Genomic DNA, 22316 nt, shown 5'->3' on the forward strand with positions numbered 1-22316 from the left:
CTTAATTACATAATTATAAAGGATTGCCACCCAAAGTGCCTGCTATAAGTTTATTGATAAGAACAATAAAAACAAAGTAAAAAATACTGATAAGCAATTTCAGTGTGGAGGCGATTCTCATTCTCATGTTGAATGAGGAAGAAGATCAATAGAATGAGAAATAATCTACTACATGGTATACAAAATGTAAACAAATACACTTCAGACAAGGTAAAGTGGGACAAAAAATGACATCCAGTCACAATGTTTTACAGTTTTAAGAGGGAGTAAATAATTTCAGCAGGGAGTATTAAATATAGAAGCTTCATGGAATGCTCTTCAGTTCAACTTTGAAAGAAAGAAAATAAAATGACATTCATGAACAATCTATAAGGAATGCATTCCAGGTATCAGGAACTGTTTTCAAAAATTCCTTAAAGCTGATCCAACCATTCTGGAGAGCAATTTGGGGTTATGCCCAAAGGGCTATAAAATGTACATACCCCTTAACCAAGCAATACCACTTCAAGGGCCTTATCCCAGAAAGATCATAAAAATGGGAAAAAGACTCACATGTATAAAAAATATTTATAGTAGCTCTTTTTGTGGTGGCTAAGAGCTGCAAATTGAGGGGATGCCCATCAATTGGGGAATGACTGAATAAGTTGTGGTACATAAATGTAATGGAATACTATTGTTCTATAAGAAATGATGAACAGGAGGACTTCAGAAAAACCTGGAAAGACTTATATGAATTGTTGCTGAGTGAAGTGAGCAGAACCAGGATAACATTGTACACAGTAACAGCCACAATGTGTGATGACTGACTTTGATAGCCTTAGTTCTTCTCAGGAATGCAAGAATCTAAAACAATTCCAAAAGACTCATGATGGAAAATGGGAAAATGCCATCGACATCCAGAGGAAGAAATACGGAGTCTGAATGCAGATCAAAAGAGACTATTTTCTTTTTTTTTGTTTGTTTGTTTTTCTTTCTCATGGTTGCTCATTTATTTTAATTCTTCTATACAACATGACTAATGTGAAAATATATTTAATAAGAATGAATATGTAGAGCCTATATCGGATTGCATATCATCTCAGGGAAGGGATAGAAGAAGGAAAGGGAGAAAATTTAAAACTTATGGGAGTAAATGTTGAAAACTAAAAATAAATAAACTTTTAAAAAAGGGAAAAAATGCATAAAGGTGTGAGGCCAGAGGATGATATCAGAGAACAGCTAGAAGTTTGGTTTTGGTTGAATATAGAGTGGTTGAAGGGAACTAATGTGAAATAATAATTTATTGTTTAGTTGTTTCAGTCATGTTCAACTCTTTGTGACTCCATTTGGAGTTTTCTTGGGAAGGATAGTGGAAGGGTTTGCTATTTCCTTCTCCAGATAATTTTACAGATGAAGAAACTAAGGGAAATAGGGTTAAGTGACTTGCCCAGGGTCACACAGACAGTATGTGTCTGAGGCTAGATTTGAACTTGGATCTTCCTGAGTCCAGGCCCAGAACTCTAGTCACTGTGTCACCCAGCTGCCCCAGAATAATGATAGCTAATATTTATTTAATGCTTTAAATTTCACTAAATGTTCTACATATTTTATCTTATTTGACCCTGACACTCTTTTTCTTACTCTTATTATTATTTTCTGCCTTTGTGGATGAAGAAATCAGTTTCTTCAGAAAGTTAAAGGAATTATCCAGAGTCATCACACACGCACACACACACACACACACACACACTTGCGCATGCGCACGTATATGTATAGACACACGTATATGTAAAGCTACATATGTGTGTGCACACATACATACGTACATGTATATAATATATACAATGCATATATACATGTATGTATATACGTATCCGTGTACATACATACAATCTGAGGTGGGGTTAAGAAACTATCTCTAAGGTGAGCAACTTATTCACTCTGCAATGCTGTCCCTTCTACTCTGAGATGGTTCCTTTTCTTCTGGCTCTTTCTCTCAAAACCACAAATAGCCTGAGCTCTTCCATATCTTAAAATAAAAGCCTCCCCTCTTACTTTCTAACATTTCTTCCATCCCTTCTCTTATTTATTGCAAATAAACAAACAAACAAAACATATGTTATGCCTTCATTTACTCATTATTTTCTCATTCCTCAATCGTTTATATTATGGCTTCCTCCCCCACCATTCCACTGTAACTGATCTTTCAAAGAAAAAAAAACTGCTATTTGATAAGTCTAGAACATTTTTAAGTACTCATCTTCCTTGACCTTTTATCCTCTCAGAGATAAAAACAATTTCAAAATGTTTTCCTTGGATTTCATAACATCATGCCCTCCTAATCCTCCTATCTTTTTCATTGTCTTATTTCTGGCCTCTCCTCTTCTTCTTGATTCCTTAAAATTGGTGGCTCTCTGAGTTTCGATCTTTACTCTCTTTTCTATTTATCTACTTTCTCTCTGTTGGCAATCTTATGCAACCTCACATTGTCCCCAATCACTCTTCATGGGCAAGGATAGCATGTGGGCTAGGTGTGTCAGTACACACTAAGAAAGTAATCATATATTCACTCTAGGAGGGAGAGGAGCCAATAGGAAAAATGGAGTATTAATGTACATTCTGTGCATTCTTATGTCCTTTACAGGCAGAAGACTAAAATCTAACTCAAATTCTGTTTCTGTCCATGGTATCATTAATATAGGAGTTATCTAGTTTGAAAATTTTGATTTGTCCTTTCTCTTCCTGTATTCAATCAATTGCTGGGTCCTATCAAATTTGTCTAAAAATAATTCATATGCCTTCAATATCCTTACAATTCACATTACTATCACAATATCATCAGGCCTTATCATCAAATGTCTTCTTGGACTGTTGAAAAAGTCTGGTCTTGATGGGTTCTTCATTCCTAGTTTACTTCCTCCAAGCTATACTTTATATTGCTGCCTTATTGTGCCTTTGTTTACAGAGATCTCATCCTGGCCACCTTTCTGCAGAAAAATTTTCAATTGTTTCCAATATACCAAGTATCTAAATTTCTGGGTGAATCTTCCATGCAAAGAAAATCAATTTCCCTAAATACCTAATACACCAATACTCCAATGTATCTGTAATCTCATGCATTCCTTCCAGTGATGAAGAAAGTCATTCAAGCCTGCCCAATCCATGCAAATGTCATCAAAATAATACCATTCATTCACTACAGGAAGTTCAACAACATGATGGGGACCTTGCTTGACTTGTCTTGATATTACTAATGGATCATCACAACTTAGAGATGGCATTGATTAGCAAAGCATCTAAAAAACGAGAGATATAAAAACACATGGAGGCCATGATTAAAAATAATATTAATAATAACACATTTACATACAGCTTACCATTAACCAGACACTGTACTAAGCACTTCACAATTATTATCTAATTTGATCCTCAGAACAACCCTTGGAGGTAGGTGCTATTATTGCCCCATTTTACAGATGAAGAAATTGACAAAAACAGGGTTAAATGACTCGCTCAGGGTTACACACCTAATACTGCCTAAGCCTAGGTTTGAACTCAGATCTTCCTGACCATAGGTCTGGTGCTCTATCTGCTGTGTCATCTAGTATATAAGGGGCCTCTGAAGTAACTAGGGATGTTTTGTATGTAGAAGAGAATACTCAGGGGAAGCATGGTAACTGCCTTGAAGTGTAGTTATCATGTAGAAAAGGAATTATTGGAGTTAATCTATTTGATTCTAGAGAACAGAACCAATAACAAGGGAAGAATGTTGAAAGCACCAAATTTAGGCTTAATGTGGGAGTGGAGAAGTAAATTTAAGAATTGGTATGCAGAGGGCATTCCTTCATTGGAGGTCTCTGATCAGAGCCTGGGTGACTGTCTTAATGGGGATTCTTTTCAAGTTATAAGTTATGTTAGACAAGAGGACTACTGACATTCTTTCCATCTCTGAAATTCTATTATTCTGTGTTCTTTTCCATGTGTGAAGGACTGAAGGGAGGCAATCTAATCTGAATTAGTCCTTTCCTACGATGTAAAAGGAGTTGAATCTGTTACTATAGCTCATCAAGTCTGTGGAAATTGACTTGATTTCAGCTATCACACAGGTGTTAGCTAATATAGTAAAATTTCACTGATTCACACATAGTGGGAAGTCAGTTTGAATTAATGGAAAACTGGAGTTTTCAAATATTTTAATGAAATATACTTTTACAATTTTAAAATGCACTAAATAGTTTCATTACCTTATACTTTCTATTGTCAGGTCTTGAATTTTAATAGACACCATCTTAATGTCAAATGATTGAATGAATGTCACAAAAAAGGCAGAGTATTGCTTTTATAGATCCTCCTAGCATCCACTTCAATGACTAGCTATGGAATTATTTGTAAATTGATAGCTGTTGTAAAGAGAATAGTTGGTTCTCTAAAGTAGATATGTGATATTTTCAATTTCGTCATATTTGATACCATTTCTCTTCACCCCTACCTCCACAGAGAGAGCAATTGTAACCTTATAAATTTAAATTTTATTTAAATTACTGTAAATTGCAAATGAAACATATCAAATCCTTAGAATTTGACTGTAACTAGTAAAACAAAGATCAAAAAATTGATTTCATTAATATGTGAATACTATTAATATAGATGAAACTAAATAGTCATGGTCAAACTTTGTTTTGAAGAGATCAACTGAATGTATGATTGAATTTCTGCAGCTTTTCCAACCCATGAATTTTGGTAGGGAAGTGGTGATACTTCAGCAACAGTTGTGTAGAAATGATAATTTTGGTTAAGTTTTAGCAAGACTTGAAGGAAAATGTTCAATAATTTATGGTAAAATATGTTTTCACTGACTGGGAATATAAGATGTTAACCCATATGAGAAAATATGATTGCTATGGAATCCCATACAGAATGCATGTGTGAGGTCCTTAATAAATCAAAAATGGCTGAACTAGACTGTAAAACAGTCATTCCTGCTGAATTGAAAAAAAAATTATCTAACTTTTCCAAACATTTTTGTACCTCTGGTTCACCCATGAGAAAAAACCAAAATGTCATTTGGCAGACTGACAAATACTCACTTAACTGGAGCTTGCCTTTATTTGTTTCTGTCCTTTGGAAGCAATACATCAGAGTACATGAATCACCTGCTTTATAGGGTCTATGCAGAGCAGTTTTATATTCATAATAATTCAAAATTAAATTAAGATTACAGAGACTCACTTTGAGAAAAACACTTTCAAAAGTACTACAATAAAAATTCAGAGGTGATAAAACATAGGAGGAATAAAAGATTTAATAATATACTTTGCTTACAATAGATTTTAAGTAGATTCACGTGGTCACTATTAAGAGAACAGTGAGAGAATAGTAATCTAAGTTAAATTAATGACACTTTATCCTGCTTTAAATTTCCCAAAATGGTGTTAGTAATGAGATGAAGAATGGCATAAGGTCACAAAGTGAAGGGTGTTAATGTAAAGGGTTGGGTGGAGGAGAAGAGAAAATTGGAGAACAGAGGAGCAGGAAATGGTAATGTCCAAAGTCAGAAATTAGTTAGAAAATAGGTTGTTAATTTGGATTGAATTTATACATAATTCCTAAACTTTGTTTAAGAAAGGTTTTCTGATATTGATTTCTTTCTAGAGCTACCATATGAATAGCTTCTGTGGTTATAATTCATAGCTTTAGGTCCATGAAGAAGTGCGAGGAGATTGCTTACCTGCTGTTGGGATTTCCATCTTGAAGGATCTCTAAAGAGATTGCATTTCCATTGATACCTCCGGTGTAAAAGATCTCCTTCTAAATTTCCATGTAGCATCGTTTGGCTCCATGACAAAATGACATTTAGTGACAGAAACAATGTTAAAAATGACAAGGCAAAGTTCTGTTCAACTTTTGTACTCTTAGACCAAAAGTGAGGGAAATCAGCTGGCAGTTTAATAGCTGATTTGAATTAAGGCTAATGAAAGCCAAAAGATATTGACTATGACAATGGTATCTGAGACTTTATTGTTTATAATTACTGAGCATAGTACAGAAGCTTTTTGAGCACAATGAAATAACCATAGCATAGAGCTTTGTAATTGTAATGATTTGTTCAGAAAAAATTAATATAGGAAATTATATGTAGAAAAATGTTAACTGTAGCTGCATTATTTACAAAATTACTTTAAAAGTATGGGATTGCAAGGTTAATTAAATCTATCTCTCCAAGGAGGTACGTATGGGGGGGGGGAGAGAGAGAGAGAGAGAGAGAGAGAGAGAGAGAGAGAGAGAGATGTATGTAGACAGAGACACAGAGATGCAGAAAAAGAGAGAGGCAGAGACAAAGACAGAGATACACAGAGAGACAACAAAAGAGAGATAGAAAGACAAAGAAAGAAATGCTATATAGCTTTTGTTAAGTGCTTCCCGGACTACTATGTGCTGAGAAAGGTAGTAAGTACTGGAAGTACAAAAATAAGATGGTGGATTCTCTCAAGGACCATACATTTTAATGTCAGAAAACAATACTTAAAGGCAAGAAGGAAAGCAACTTTGTACTCACACAAGGTGTACTCCATCGTGTGAAGGTGCAACTGACTTAGAAGTGACTTAGGAGGGAACTGAACAATGTGTCTGGGACTTCTAATGAAGTGGCATTTCCAGGCAAGAAGTCATCAATTGCTTAGCATCAAAATGGAGTCATCCTCAGAGGGGCAAGGCAGTTGATGTGCAGGTAGAGCAGACCAGAGAGGGAATAGAGAGGGAATATCAATGGTGACTATTTAAGTTGTGAGTCCAGGAATTAGGTATTCCTAAGGATAGGTTAGAAAAAATTAGGTCTATAGCCAACAATCCAATCTTGTATGTATGTATGTACACATGCATAAATGAATATACATTTACACAGTGCATATATGTGTATATGTATATGTTCATATATTTAAATACGTGTGTATATATGTATATACAAATATACATATATATACATATATACATAAATATACATATATATGGAGAGAGAGAGAGAGAGAGAGAGAGAGAGAGAGAGAGAAACAGAGAAAGGAAGTAAAGGAATATGAGTAGAGTGGTCCCTAAATGTGTAATGAGACCCATCTGTGGTGTGAGTTGTGGTTGTGTAGGACTTGAACAGAGATAAGAATAGACATCTCTAGCCTTTTCATTTCCTACCCTTCTCCAAGGGAAGCTGTCATTCCTGCCAGAAGAGGAAGCAGAAGGTTAGAACGACTGGCCATTCAGCTATCCTCCTGAGAGAGGGGGTAACAGGCTAGAAGTATATATTTTCCCTTAAATATCATTAGTCTAGGGGATATAATTGGGTTCCATCTAACTTCTGATTTCTTTGATATTTGGGGGGAAAAGGCGACCACAAACTATGTCTAAGGCTTAATCCCTTTCCTACCTAATACTTGTTTTACAATGAGCCACAATGAGTTAATAACAAAGAAATCCCTTTATCCAAATCAAGGCAAAACAGAAATCAAGGAAAGTAAACATAGCAGACCAAAAGTGAAAACAATACAAAATGAAGGAGCTCTGCCTTTGGAGGCAAGATAACTCAGCTCACCTGAGAGAGTATCCTTGCTTTCACCCAAGGGGAAAACTAAAGTCTCTAGAGTACCAACCTGGAAATAGGGACATGATAGACATTTTCTATTCCTCCCATGCCTTCCCTAAATCTTTTCCTTCAGCAATCTAAAGTGGAATTGGACGATTCCATCTTTTCTCTTGAACCTGGAAGCCAACCTGGAAGCAAAAAGCAAAACAAAGAAGAATCAAAGCTTTATGAGCTCCCAAAGGGAATTGGCCCTCCAGACTAGTAAAAGACAGTAACATTGAAGACACCCCAATGTGGGTTTAAAGGTAACTATTGCATGGAGAATCTTGAAAGGGAGTAGCAAAGGCTAGACTTTTCTCACCTATTGCCGAATCCTCCAGGTATCCCAGGTAGGGAAGAGTCTACATCTCTGAGATCATTATTTGTATCCCTTCTGTTTTTTTTTAACTTCAGCTGAAGCATAATGAGGTTATGTTCCAGCCCTTTATTTTTATTTTGTATGTGTTTCTCTGTTTCAAATGAGTTTCTTGTACACACCATATTGGTGATTCTAGTTTTTAATCTATTCTGTTATCGCTTCTATTTTATGTGTGAATTCATCCCATTTACATTCATAGTTATGATTACTGTATATTTCTTGCCATCCTATTTCCCCCTACTAATCCTCTCACTTTTTACTCTCTCTCCTCAAAAGTCTGTTTTGTTTCTGACCACTGTCTTTCTTAATTGGCCCTCCTGTCTATCAGCCCCAGCCCCTTCTATTATCCCCTTCTTCTCCTACTTCACTGTGGGGTAAGATCAACTTCTATACCCATGTTATTCCCAATTTGAGCCAATACCAAAGAGAGTAAGGTTCAAGCAATGCCTACCCACTCTCACTTTTCTTTCCATTGTAAAAGCTCTTTCCTTCCATGCCCCTTTGATGAGATAATTTTTCCCATTTTTTCTCTCCCTTTTCCCAGTGCATTCCCCCTTCCTCATGATTTTTTTAAATCATCCCACCATAGTCAACTCACTCCCATACTATCTATGTATATTCGTTCTAACTGTCCTAATAATCATATGGATCTTAAGATTTATAAGTATCTTCTTCCCATATAGGAATGTAAACAGTTTGTCTTTAATGAATCCCTTATGATTTCTCTTCCATATTTATTTTTAATGCTTCTTTTGAGTCTTGTTATTTGGAAGTCAAATTTTCTATTCAGTACCAATCTTTTAATTAGGAATGCTTGAAAGTCTTCAATTTCATTAAATATCCATTTTTTCTCCTGACATATTATGCTAAGCTTTGCTGAGTAGGTTATTTTTTATTTTAATCCCAGCTCTTTTTCTTCCTAGAATATCATATTACAATCCCTTTAATGTAGAAGCTGCTAGATCTTCTGTTATACTGACTGTGGTTCCATGATGTTTTAATTATTTCTGTTTGGCTGCTTTCAATATTATCTCTTTGACTTGGGGATTCTGGAATTTGGCTATAATATTCCTGGGAATTTTCATTTGGAGATCTCTTTCAGTAGGTGATCAGATTTTTTTTCAATTTCTATTTTACCCTCAGATTCTAGGATAGCAGGGTGGTTTTCTTTGATAATTTCTTGAAATATGATATCTAGGCTCTTTCTTTGATAATGGCTTTAAGGTGTTCCAATAGTTCTTAAAGTATCTCTCCTTGACCTATTTTCCAGTCAGTTCTTTTTTTTTTAATGAGATACTTCATATTTCCATCTATTTTTTAAAACTTCTTTTTTTATTTTGCTTGATTGTTTATTGATGCCTCTTGGAGTCATTAGTTTCCACTTGCCCAATTCTCTTTAAGGAATTGACTTTTTTGGAGGGTGGAAGGCAGGGCAATTGGGGTTAAGTGACTTGCCCAAGGTCACACAGCTAGTAAATGTGTCAGGTGTCTGAGACTGGATTTGAACAGAGCTCCTCCTGCCTCCAGGGCCAGTGTTCTACTCACTGCACCACCTAGCTGCCCCAAGGAATCATTTTTTCTTGACTTTTTGTGACTTCTTTTCAGTTTGCCAATTCTGTTATTTAAAGAGTTTTCAATAACTTTTTGTTCCCTTTTTACTATGTGGCCAATTCTTTTTTTAAGGCATTATTCTCTTCAGTATTTTTTGTTCCTTTATTATCAAGATGTTGACTCTCTTTTCATAATTTTGATGCCACACTTTCATCTCTTTTCCCAATTTTTGCTCTGTTTTCTTATTTGATTTTTTAAAATCCCTTTTTAGTTCTTCCAGGATTTTTTTTGGGGGGGGGGATTGTGTCTAATTCACATTTTTCTTTGATGCTCTATGTGTAGCTACTTTAATTTTATTTTCTTCTTCCGAGTTTGTTTGGATCTTCTCTGTCTCCATAGTAACTTTGTATGGTACAGATTTTTTTTGTTTGCTCATTTTTTTCAGCACATTTCTTGACTTTTAATTTTGTGTTAAAGTTCCGGTCTGTTGCTGAAATATAAGGGGTACTGTCCTAAACTTCAGGTTTTTTTTCTGCTTTGAAAGCTAGTTCTGGGGATCTGCAAGTTTTCAGTTCTTCCAAGTTTGTATGATCTATGAAGAGGCATGGTCACTGCTCTCCTGGCCTATGCTCTGGCTCATGAACCTCCACAAGCACTCCTCTATGCCCTGGAATCCTTCTAGGGCCCTCTGATCCCCTGTGGCTAAAAACACTCATTCTTCTTTGAGCCTTGTAAGTGCAACTCATGTAAGCAATAGAGTTTATCCATCCTGTTTCAGGGAAAAGGGCTCCCTAGTATCCCATGAGCAACCATAAGCACTCCTCTGAGCCCTGGAACTGTGACCAGGGCTCTTGGTCCCTTGGACTACATGAAGCAGAATGCTAGTGTTCCCTTTCACCCTGAGTCTGTGACCCAGAATTGTGTATGAACATATTCAAATCAATAAAAATTTATTAAGTACTTACCATATGCATGCTCAGTTCTCTCTATTCTGCACGCAGAACTTACTCTGCTATGCCATATCTCTTCATCCTGAAATGTCACTGCATTCATGGAATCCCTAGATTAAAAGTACCCTCTTCTCCTACTACCTCTTGTTCTAATTGTGTAGGTTGTCCTAAAACTTCTATTTAAGGAAAGCACTAAAGCCAGTCAAGTCTCATTCCTCTCCAGGTTGCTTTCAGGATTTCCTCTACCATGCTGCAGAGGCAGGGTACCTTTGGCTCTTCATCTCTGCTTTTCAGTGTCCTTTTATGTGATGTCTTCAAAATGTAATGTCCTTGAAAGCAAGAACAGTCTTTATTCTACTTTTATTTATATTTGTATTCTCAGGGCTCCTGGGTTAATAAATGCAAGTTGGCTGACTGAAATGGTATTATGCAATGCAGTATGTAATTTAGAGGAAAATTCTAATAATATGATACTTGGGCACAATTTATTCAAATTTCCCACTAAGCTTCACTATTATAAAGCACTGATAGTTGAAATGCTGGAAGACCTCCAAGCGTGATAGGTTAGTAGTAGTTTGGGGGAAAACCCAAAGAACTAAAGTATGCATATTGGAAACATTAACAAAGAGAGGTAAGAAGAAAAATAGTACAATTGTAGGAGAGAAAGATGGTCCCAAAAGAAGTGAAGTAGGATAATTACTTAACCTAAAATTATATTATGAATTATATTATATACAAATTATATTATAAGAGAGAATGTCAAGAAGAGGTTAGTGGTCCAATTTTGAAATGTATTGAGCTGTCAGAATAATAAAAACAATAGTAGGGAGTACCTTAATTTTGTAAAACATTTTACATGTGCATTTTTTCATTTTATTATAACAATAATGTTGTAATATCTCATAGCCTATTATTATCTCTGTTTTACAAAAGAAGGAAACTGAGGTGAAGAGAGGTTAAACAGCTAGAATCTAAGGTCACATTAGAAGTCAAGTCTTCTGAACTGTGATTCAGCACTCTATGTATTACACCAGTTGGCTGCATTCTAAAATGGGTGACTGAGAAAAGATAATTAGATGTGGCAACTAGGAGTTATGGGGTGATGTCTTTATTATGAAAAGATTTTTAACTGTGTTTTTTGTAAACACAGGTATAACTTTTAGTCTACATTTTCTGCTAATGAATGTTCATAGGCTATTTCATCTGTATTCTTACATTCAGAATTGTTCTGTAGTGTCAGGCTGTCTTGGTAGCTTGAACTACAAATATAGGAGGCCAGAACAAGGTTATATCCTCCTGGGGAAACACTGAATTTACTCTGCTCAAAGTAGAACCATGAAATTCATTAATATTTCTCAGAACCATCTAGAACTTATTGACCAGTTTGAACTCAGACTTTCTGAAAGAAAGTATGGGTGAATAGCTGAATAATTTATACAAAGTTGTGAGGTGAAGTTTGTCTCCCATTCCTCAGTCCCTCATCAATAAAATAAAAGTATTTGATCAGGTGGAGCTCAGGTCCTTTCCTTCTCTTAATCTATAATGCTATGTTGTTATAAATTGTTTCTTTCATCTATTTACCATGTATCATAATTTTCTTTAAAACTTGTAATTTTAAAAATATTTCTTAATCACATATTTTTAAGAAAAAATAAAAATCCTGTCTGGCATATGCAATACAGATACATACAAAAACATTCATAGTAAATTTGAATTCAAAAACATTCAGAGATGATTTTCTGAAATTCACTTTTGTTTTGTCACTATCAATAAATGTTCATTATTTTTCTATTTATCTTTATTTTTCAACTTCTCAAGGATCTCCTTGATTAAGAATCTCTGGGCATTAACATGTGAGACTTTCACTTTAGCTATCTATTTAGATGTTGTATATGAGAATAACAATTATCATGCTGATGTGAAAAAGTCTCCCTTTAATTCATTAAATAACTCAGTATAGTATCAGATGTTGTGATTTTTATGGATGAAAATTACTTCTTTTTCAGCTAAGAAAACTCTTCTAGTATTCTTTTAAAATAATTTGATGTTGATTCATTCAAACTTAAAAATCTTTTTCCTTAATGGATTTTTGGAGGATATTGAATTTCATCCATTTTTCTCCAAATCTCTATTTTTGGTGTTAATAAAAGGCTTTCATTGTTTTATGTAATAATTCAGTGCATCTGCAAATGCACATGAATTATAAAACATTAGAGACACATAGAACCTTAGAAATAAACTAGTCTAATCCCCTCATTTTGCAAATGCAATTAGAGCTCTCTATAATACATACACATATATGTATTGATAGATATATAGGTAAGTATCTACAGAGGTACCTATATTATAGGTATCTGTAATACATACACATGTCAATAGATATTTATCTATACAGGTAGTTATATTATTGTTATCTGTTATACATACACACACATACACAGGGAGAAATGGGGGGAAGAGGAAGTAATCATGGAGGAAAAAAGGATAAGAAGATTGTGATTCATCAAGCAGGTTGAAGGATAGTACTCTTTTCATTTAGAGATCTTTATTGGAAGTCTTCAATGGAGTGCCTGGCAGACTGAATCCAAATAAAATAAATACAAACTTATGGAAGAGGAAGGAAGAGGGAGAAAAAGAACAGGATTTCAAAGGAATTATGAAGCACATTGTTTAATACCGTGATATGACTACCTTTTCATAAACATGCAAATTCATAAAGAGAACATTTTACATATAAAGTTTTTTGAAAATGAATTTTTCAATCCTAAAAATATTATATACTCAATTATTTTAAAAAATAAAATGGTGAGATATCTCTTCTAATCTTAGTTGGACCCACTTTGACATAAGACCCTGCATATTTTCTGAAATCAAAGCTAAAACGTTTAGGAAAATGTGAAAAGAAAAAAATCAATCGGCAATTCTTTTGACTATGAGAAGAACTGTACTACACAGCAGCAGTCATCAAAACTGCCTGGTACTGGTTAAGAAACAGGGGTGTGGATCAGTGGAATAGGATAGGTACACAAATAGGTGAAATCAACAAGTTTAGCAATCTACTCTTTGATAAACCCAAAGAGGCCAGTTTCTGGGCTAATAATTCACTATTTCACAAAAACTGTTGGGAAAATTGGAAAATGGTAGGGCAAAAACTGGGAATAGACCAATATCTTACAACATATACCAAAATAAAGTCAAAATGGGTTCAGGATTTAGGAGTAAAAGTTGATACTCTAAGTAATTTGGGAAAGCAAGGAATAGTTTACTTATCAGATTTGTGGAAAAGTAAAGAATTCATGACCCAACAAGAGGTAGAGAGCATTACAAAATGCAAAATGGATAATTTTGATTATGTCAAATTGAAATGTTTTTGTACAAAAAAAGCCAATGCAACAAGAATTAGGAGGGAAGCAGAAAATTGGGAGAAAATCTTTGCAACTAGTATCTCTGATAAAGGCCTCATCTCTAAAATATACAGGGAGCTGAGCCAAATATATAGGAATACAAGCCATTCCCCAATTGAGAAATGGTCAAAGGATATGAACAGGCAGTTTTCAGAGGAAGAAATTAAAGCTATCTACAGGCATAAGGAAAAATGCTCTGGATCGCTGCTGATTAGAGAAATGCAAATCAAAACAACTCTTAGATACCACATCTCTCCTGTCAGATTGGCTAAAATAACAAATCAGGAGAATGATAAATGCTGGAAAGGATGTGGGGAAATTGGAACATTATTGCATTGCTGGTGGAGTTGTGAGCTGATCCAGCCATTTTGGAGGGCGGTTTGGAACTATGCCCAAAGGGCTATAGAAATGTTCATACCCTTTGACCCAGCAATACCACTTCTAGGGTTGTATCCCAAAGAAATCACGCAAGCGGGAAAAGGACCCATATGTACAAGAATATTTATAGCGGCTCTCTTTGTGGTAGCCAAGAATTGAAAATCAAAGGGATGCCCATCAATTGGGGAATGGCTGAACAAACTGTGGTACATGAAGGTGATGGAATACTATTGTGCCATAAGAAATGGGGATGATGCAGACTTCATAACAACCTGGAAAAACCTACACGACATAATGCTGAGTGAGCGGAGCAGAGCCAGGAGAACGTTGTGCACAGCCACAGATATATGGATTCCGTGAGGACCAACCCTGACAAACTGTGCTTTTCTCAGCAACCTAAGGGGCAAGGACAACTCCAGGGGACTCACGATGGAGAATGCTATCTTCATCGAGACAAAGAACTGCGAAGTTTGAATACAGACTGAGGCACACTACATGCTCACCTTTTCTTCTTCTCTTTTGTTTTTGTTTTTGGGTTTTTTGGTTTTTTTTTGGTTCTGTTTCTTCTTTCTCATGATTCATTCCATTGGTCAAAATTCTTCTCCACAACTTGACTAGTGCATAAATTAATTCAATGCGAAGTTATACATGACAGTTATATGAGACTTCATGCCGTCTTGGGGAGGGAGGGGAGAAAAACTGGAACTCAAAACTATGTAGAACCGTGCGTGGTAAACTAAAAATAAATAAAGAAATTTATAATAAAAAAAATGACAAAGATAAACCAAATCATCTCAAGCCAAAATGATCAGGAAGTCTAAAAAAACTATAGATATCTAGGAGTGTACTTAAGCCAGCTCATACCTGCTCAAGAGCCAATTGTTAAATTTTCGTTGTGAGCATTTAATCATTGTAAATTGGCAGATGTTACAAAGCAGGGCCTGATTCCTTGTTTTGAGGAATGTTGAGAATTAAAGTGAGGGGAAAATATTAATAATGCAGATTAAACATGAAAGTCTTTTTCCTGTATTTTCAGGTCTTTAATTCTTTTTTACCAGAATATCCCTGTTATGTCTATCTTCTAAGTTTCTATGGGGAAAATAAATTATGTTTAATTTTTAAGTAGGCAGGCTTACTAAGTTACTTAGCAAGCAATAGAAAACAGAAAATTACAGCAGTTTACCTGTACAGAACAGATTTTGTGACTCAGAAAACTGAAACTAGGAATGCTAGATCAATTGCTTAAAAATGTAAGTGGATACCAGTCACTGTCTCTGATAATTGTACCAAATTCTAGTATATAGATGTGAATGTTAGGTATAGGGAGTTAAAATGGATTGGGTTAGGGTGAGGGGTGGTTAAGAAGTCAATTTTATGTTCCTATAGCATTATCTTGCTTTCAGGTATAAACAAAAATCCTAGGGTAAGTGACTTGGAAACGACATCAGAAGTTCTTAAAGCTAACCCATACATGCATAAACATATCCTGTACATTCCTGACAAGTAGTCTTCAAACTTTGTGTGTGTGTGTGTGTGTGTGTGTGTGTGTGTGTGTGTGTGTGTAAGTATATAGAAGAAATACCCAATAACTCCCAAGTACCTCATTACATCTATGAATAGCTTTTCTTGGTAGGAAGTATATCCTTATATCAAGCCTAAATCCACCTTATTTCAATATCTAACCAATACTCCTAATTCTGACCTCCCTGACAAAGCAAATTCTTTCATGAGAGCCCTTCAAATAATTTATGGTAGCTACCAGGTTCCTTTTAAATCTACTCCCATTCCCTGAACCTTTCTTCTTGTTCTTCGATCTCAAGGTATTCCAACTATCCTAGTCACACTTCTCTAGATGCTCCCTAGTTTATCAATGTCTATTTTTGTATTGATAAGTGAAAATTAAGTGATCTGAGCATGGTAGAATATACAGTGGGACATTCACTTTCTCAGTCTTGAATATTATAGTACTATGCCTGTCAGAACATTGCCCAAGAATAAATGCCATAGCATATTATTGAATTACATAGACATCACATGCCACAAAATGCCTAAAGATTTTTTCAGAAAAACTGCTAATGTCTAGCAACCATTCAGAAGAAAAATTGGAAAGGAAGTGAGGGGCCTCAGAGAGACTATCCTTTAGAAGTGGATTCTGAGATGAGGTCAGAAAGTTCTAGCTCAATATAAACTCTAAATAAATAGCTAAGACTTGCTTCCCTTAAGTCATTCCCCAATGAAGCAGTGGTACTGATCTGTGCTTTATGTCATTAAAAGCAATAAGTTTAACATAATATAATTGTGATTAGACTTCACAGTGTGAATAGATTACATTAGCAGAGAATTTTCCAGCACTTTTATAACCTATTCTCTATCAAAGAATTGCTTTAAATTGTTCATTAGCGCCAGTTCCTTTTTCTTGCAAACATTTAATGACACATTTGTATGTAGAAAATAGATTTTTTTAAGATGGCAGAGTAAAGCAGGGACTTGCTTGAGCTCTCCCCCAATCCCTCCAAATACCTGTAAAAATGACTCTAAACAAATTCTTGAGCAGCAGAATCCACAAAATGACAGAGGGAAAGAAATTCTCAGCCCAAAACAACCTGGAAGGTCAACAGTAAAGATCTGTTGCACCAGGATGAGAGAAGAGAACAGTCCAGCACAAAACACGCCAGCATAGACCAGGCCCCAGCAAACCCCAAGCAGGCATCAGGGGACTGAATCACTGGCAGCTGTGGTGGTTTCCAGACTTCTCAACTCACAAATGCCAAAGAGAGCCAAGAAGGTCAGGAAAGGTCTGTTGGACCTGGGAGAGGGAGGAGCATGGTAGAGCCCCATCCCCAGGCCAGCAGGAAAAGTGGCAGTTGTGACGGCAGTGGCTGCTTCCAGAGCTCTGGGTCTACAGACAGTGGGGGGATCAAATGATGGAGCAGAGGCAGACTGCAGGGATCTCTTTGCTGGTGTTGAGGCAGGATTCTCTTGCTTTGCCCATGCTTGGATCTGAGTCTCATTCCTGGGGGGAGGGCTCGGGGCAGGGAAGAGCCCTGGCATGGAGGAGCTTGTAGCAGAGGTAGAGAGGGGATCCTCCTCACAGTTCCAAGGCAGAAGAGAGTGCTTGTGGTTGCTCACAGACCATAGCACAGGTCAGCAGAGAAGTAAACATCTCTCCTTTGTTGACACCATCTTGAAAAAACTGAAAAGTACAGGTACCTAGAAGTATCTCTGAAAACAGCTGCACAAAACCCCCGAAACTTGAGACAGTACGCCCTTTACACTGGAAGCAGAGCCTTACCTAAACAAAGAGTTAAAAAGTGAAGAAATTGCCTGGGAAAGTGAGCAAACAGCAAAAAAACCCTCAGAATATAGAATCTTACTTGGTGACAAAGAAGATCAAAACATACAACCAGAAGAGGACAACAAAGTGAAAGCTCCTACATCCAAAGCCTCAAAAAATATGAATTGGTCTCAGGCCATTGAAGAGCTCAAAAAGGATTTTGAAAAGAAAGTAAGAGAAGTAGAGGGAAAAAATGGGAAGAGAAATGAGAGTGGTGCAAGAACATCGTGAAAAATGGACCAACAGCTTGATAAAGGAGACCCCCAAATACTGAAGAAAATAACCCCTTGAAAAATAGACTAGGCATTTTGGAGGGGTGGAACCAAGATGGCAATGTGAAAACAAGGCCTCGCTTGAGCTCTCCCACAAATTCCTCCAAACATCTGTAAAAAATTACCCTAAATAAATACTAGAGCTACAGAACCCACAAAATGAGAGTGAAACAAGTCTCCAACCCAAGATGGTCTACATGGTGGCTGGAAAGTATCTATCACACTGTGCTGGGAGCGGAGCACAGCCTAGCATGGGCCACACTGGAAGAGACCAGGCCACAGTAGAACAGGCAGAGCAGGTCTCAGGGCACTTTATCACTGGCAGCTGTGGCAGTTTCCAGACTTCTCAACCCACAAATACCAATGACAACTTAGCAGGTCAGTGGGAAAACTGTTGGACCTGGGTGAAAGAAATGCACAGTCCGAGATGAGCTCTATGGCAACAGAGGTGGCTGCAGCTGCTGCACCTGCTTCCAGAATTCCAGGCCCAGAGGTGGGGGGAATCAAGTGGCTGATCAGACCTGGAGTGCAGAGATCTCTTGGCTGGAGTTGAGGCAGCTTTCTCTTGCTTTTCCTTGCTTGGATCTGGGGTGCAATCCTGCTTGGCAGTCCTTGGGGAAGGAAAAGGCTGGTGTGCAAGAGCTTGAGGTGGCTGTGGAGAGGCAGTCCTACTGGTTGTTACATGGCAGAAAGGAGTGCTTGCAACTCACAGACCAGAGCACAGGCCAGAAGAGGAGTATCATACCACCTCAGAATAGAAGTAGCTCTGAAAACAGCAGCACAAAAACCCTTAAGCTTGGGACAAACCACTCTCCACTCTGAAAGCAGTCATACCCTGACAAAAAGCTTAAAAAATAAAGTAATTGGCTGGGAAAATGACCAAGCAATGTAAAATGACTCAGACTATAGAATCTTTCTTTGGTGACAAAGAAGATCAAAATATACAGCCAGAAGTCAACAAAGTCAAAGATCCTCTATCAAAAGCCTCCAAGAAAAATATGAATTGGTCTCAGGCCATGGAAGAGCTCAAAAAGAACTTGGAAAATTAAGTAAGAGAAATAGAGGAAAATTAGGAATAGAAATGAGGGTGATGCAAGAAAATCATGAAAAACAAGTCAACTATTTGCTGAAGGAGACCCAAAAAATACTGAAGAAAATAACACCTTAAAAATAGGCTAACCCGCTCGCAAGGCCCACCCGCGGGTCAGGAGGGGTGGGGGTAGGGGACCCGCGGCAAGGGGCTCGGACTATAAGAGTGGCTGGACAGTGACCCGTCCCATCCCTAGGCGCCCACTTTTCGTCCCTGCTTTTCTTCTGCCTTCACTCCCTCAAGGCTACCTGGCAGCTATGGCCTCCCAGCTGGATGCATCTATTTGTACCATGATCGGCATCTTCCACAAATATTCAAGCAGGGAAGGTGATAAGAACACTTTGAGCAAGAAGGAGTTGAAGGAGTTGATCCAGAACGAACTCAGCCTGGGAGCTAAAATAGAAGATTCGGATGTTGCAGCATTGATGGACAGTCTGGACCGGGACAAAGATCAGGAAGTGAACTTCCAGGAGTTTATCTCCTTTCTGGGAGCCTTGGCCATGCTCTACAATGAACTACTGAAGGGAGAGTAAATAGACTGCAGAGAGGGAAACAGGGGTGGGAGCCCTGCCCCTGCAGTCCCTAGCTGGCCTGCCGCAGCAAGGGGTACATGGTGGGGGTTTTGTATATTAAATAAAGTCTGGAATTGTGAAAAAAAAATAGGCTAACCCAAATGGCAAAAGAACTCCAAAAGGCCAATGAGGAGAAGAATACCTTAAAAGGCAGAATTTGCCAAATGGAAAAGGAGGCCCAAAAGACAACTGAAGAAAATACTACCTTAAAATTAGATTGGAGCAAGTGGAAGCTATTGGCTTTATGATAAATCAAGAAATTATAAAACAGAAACAAAAGAATGAAAAAAATAAAGGGGGACAGGATAGGATGGAGGGAAATCTAGCTAATCTTTCACAACATGACTATATTGTAAGTTTTTCATAATGATGCATGTATAACCTCTATTGAATTGCTGGCTTTCTCAAGGAGGATGGGTGGGGAGGGAAGAAGGGAAAGAATTTGGAAATCAAAGTTCTAAAAAATGTTAAAAATATTTCTTCCATGAAATTGGGAAATAAGATATACAGGCAATGGGGTAAAGATATCTAAGGGGAAAGGGGATCGGGGGAGAGGGGTGATAGAAGGGAGGACAGACTGGGGAAAGGAACAATCAGAATACATACCACCTTTGGGTGTGGGGGAGGGTAGAGATGGGGAGAAAATCTGTGACTCAAAATCTTGTGGAAATGAAAGGTGAAAACTAAAAATAAATTTAAAAAATAAGAAACTAAAAAACAGAAAAATAGACTAACCTACATGGCAAAATTTCCAAAAAGCCAACAAGAGAATAATGCATTAACAAGCAGAAATGGCCAAATTGAAAAGGAGGTCAAAAAGCTCACTGAAGAAAATAATTCCTTAAAAATTACAATGGCATAAATGGAAGCTAATGACTCTATGTAAAATCAAGAAATGAAAACCAACAGAATGAAATATCTTGTTGGAAAAACAACTGACCTAGAAAACAGATCTAGGAGAGAAAATTTAACAATTATTGGACTACCTGAAAGTCACGATCAAAAAAAAAAAAAGACTGAGCATCATCTTTCCAGAAAATATCAAGGAAAACTGCCTTGAAATTCTGGAACCAAAAGGTAAAATGGAAATTGAGGGAGTCTACTTATCACCTCTGGAAAGAGATCCCTAAAGGAAAACTCCTAGGAATACTGTAAACAAATTCCAGAGATCCCAAGTCAAGGAGAAAATATTGCAAGCAGCCAGAAAGAAACAATTCAGGTATTGTGGAAATACAAACAGGATTATACAAGATTTAGTAGCTTCTACCTTAAAGGAGCAGAGGGCCTGGAATATAATATTCTGTGCATCAAAGGAGTTAGGATTAAAACCAAGAATCACCTACCCAGCAAAACTGAGTATAATCCTTCAGGGGAGAACATGGATATTCAATAAAATAGAGAACTTTCAAGCATTTTTGATGAAATGACCAGTGCTGAATGTAAAATACAAGTCTTAACTCAAGTCTTGACTCAAGAGAAGCATGGAAAAGTAAACAGAAAAGGGAAATCATAAAGGCCTTTTTAAAGTTGAATTGTTTACATTCCTACATGGAAAGATGATATTTGTAACTCATGAGACCTTTCTCAGTACTAGGGTAGTTGGAGGGAATACATACATACAGAGGGCACAGAAGTGAGTTGAATGTGAAGGGATGATATCTAAAAAAATAAAATTAAGGGGAGAGGTTGAAAGCACTAAATTATCTCACATAAAAGAGACAAGGAAACGCTTTTATAGTGGAAGGGAAGAGGGGGAAGGCGAAAGGGAATGAGTGAACTTTACTCTCGTCAGATTTGATTTAAGGAGAGAATAACATACAAACTCAAGTGGATATGAAAATCTACCTTACTCTATAGGAAAGTAGGAGGGAAAGGGATAAGAGGGGGGAATGATAGAAGGGAGGGAAGATTGGGGGAGTAATCAGAAGCAAACACTTTTGAGGAAGGACAGGGTCAATTGAAAAAATAGAATAAATGGGGGGGCAGTATAGGATGGAGGGAAATATAGTTATCCTTTCACAACATGACTATTATGGAAGTGTTTTGCATGACTACACATGTATAACCTTTATTGAATTGCTTGCCTTCTCCATGAGGGTGGGTGGGGAGGGGAAAAGGGAGAGAATTTGGAACTTAAAGGTTTAAAAATAAATGTTAAAAATTGTTTTTACATCCAACTGGGAAATAACATGTACAGGCAATGGAGTATAGAAATCTATCTGGTCCTACAGGAAAATAGAAGGGAGAGTGGATAAGAGAAGGGAGTGTGTGACAAACAGAAGGGAGGACAGATTGGTGGAAGAGGTAATCAAAATGCACACTGTCTTGGAGTGGGAGGAGGGGAGAGATGGGGAGAAAATTTAGGACTCAAAATCTTGTGGAAGTGAATGTTGAAAACTAAACAATAAGTAAATTAAATTAAAAGACTTTTAACAAGGTATATGTAGTAACTTTTCTTAATAGATAATGTAAAATTGCAGTTTCTACTTCCTTAGAGATAATTTAAAGATAAATTTCCTTAGTCTGGATATTCCAAAAAAACTAAGCATCAAATAGTGTATATATGATTATAATACACCTACTTTTTCCTCACCCCAGAATAGCGATTGCTTTGATAGTGAAAGATGATATTATTTGAAAAGATTGTAGACTCACAGAAAATGGTATCTTACATCTATTCTATATTCAAGTAAAATTTACTTAAGGTCTCCAAGTTACAAAGACAATATTCTGTCAGTTATATAGGAAGACTTTTTGTAAATAGTCAATTGTTTGGGGTAGTCACCCCTAGATTTCAT

General features: G+C 36.8%; 1 protein-coding gene across 1 annotated transcript; it reads left to right on the top strand.

The window, feature by feature from the left end:
* Positions 1-19175: 19175 nt before the first annotated feature.
* LOC118848727 (protein S100-A6-like) lies at positions 19176-19585 on the top strand. The gene has a single exon (XM_036757746.1). It carries the CDS (start codon positions 19204-19206, stop codon positions 19477-19479), a length of 276 nt encoding a protein of 91 aa, XP_036613641.1. The 5' UTR covers positions 19176-19203; the 3' UTR covers positions 19480-19585.
* The last annotated feature ends 2731 nt before the right edge of the window (positions 19586-22316 follow it).

This window comes from Trichosurus vulpecula, chromosome 4 (assembly GCF_011100635.1).
Source record: "Trichosurus vulpecula isolate mTriVul1 chromosome 4, mTriVul1.pri, whole genome shotgun sequence".
In the NCBI taxonomy this organism is placed as follows: Eukaryota; Metazoa; Chordata; class Mammalia; order Diprotodontia; family Phalangeridae; genus Trichosurus; species Trichosurus vulpecula.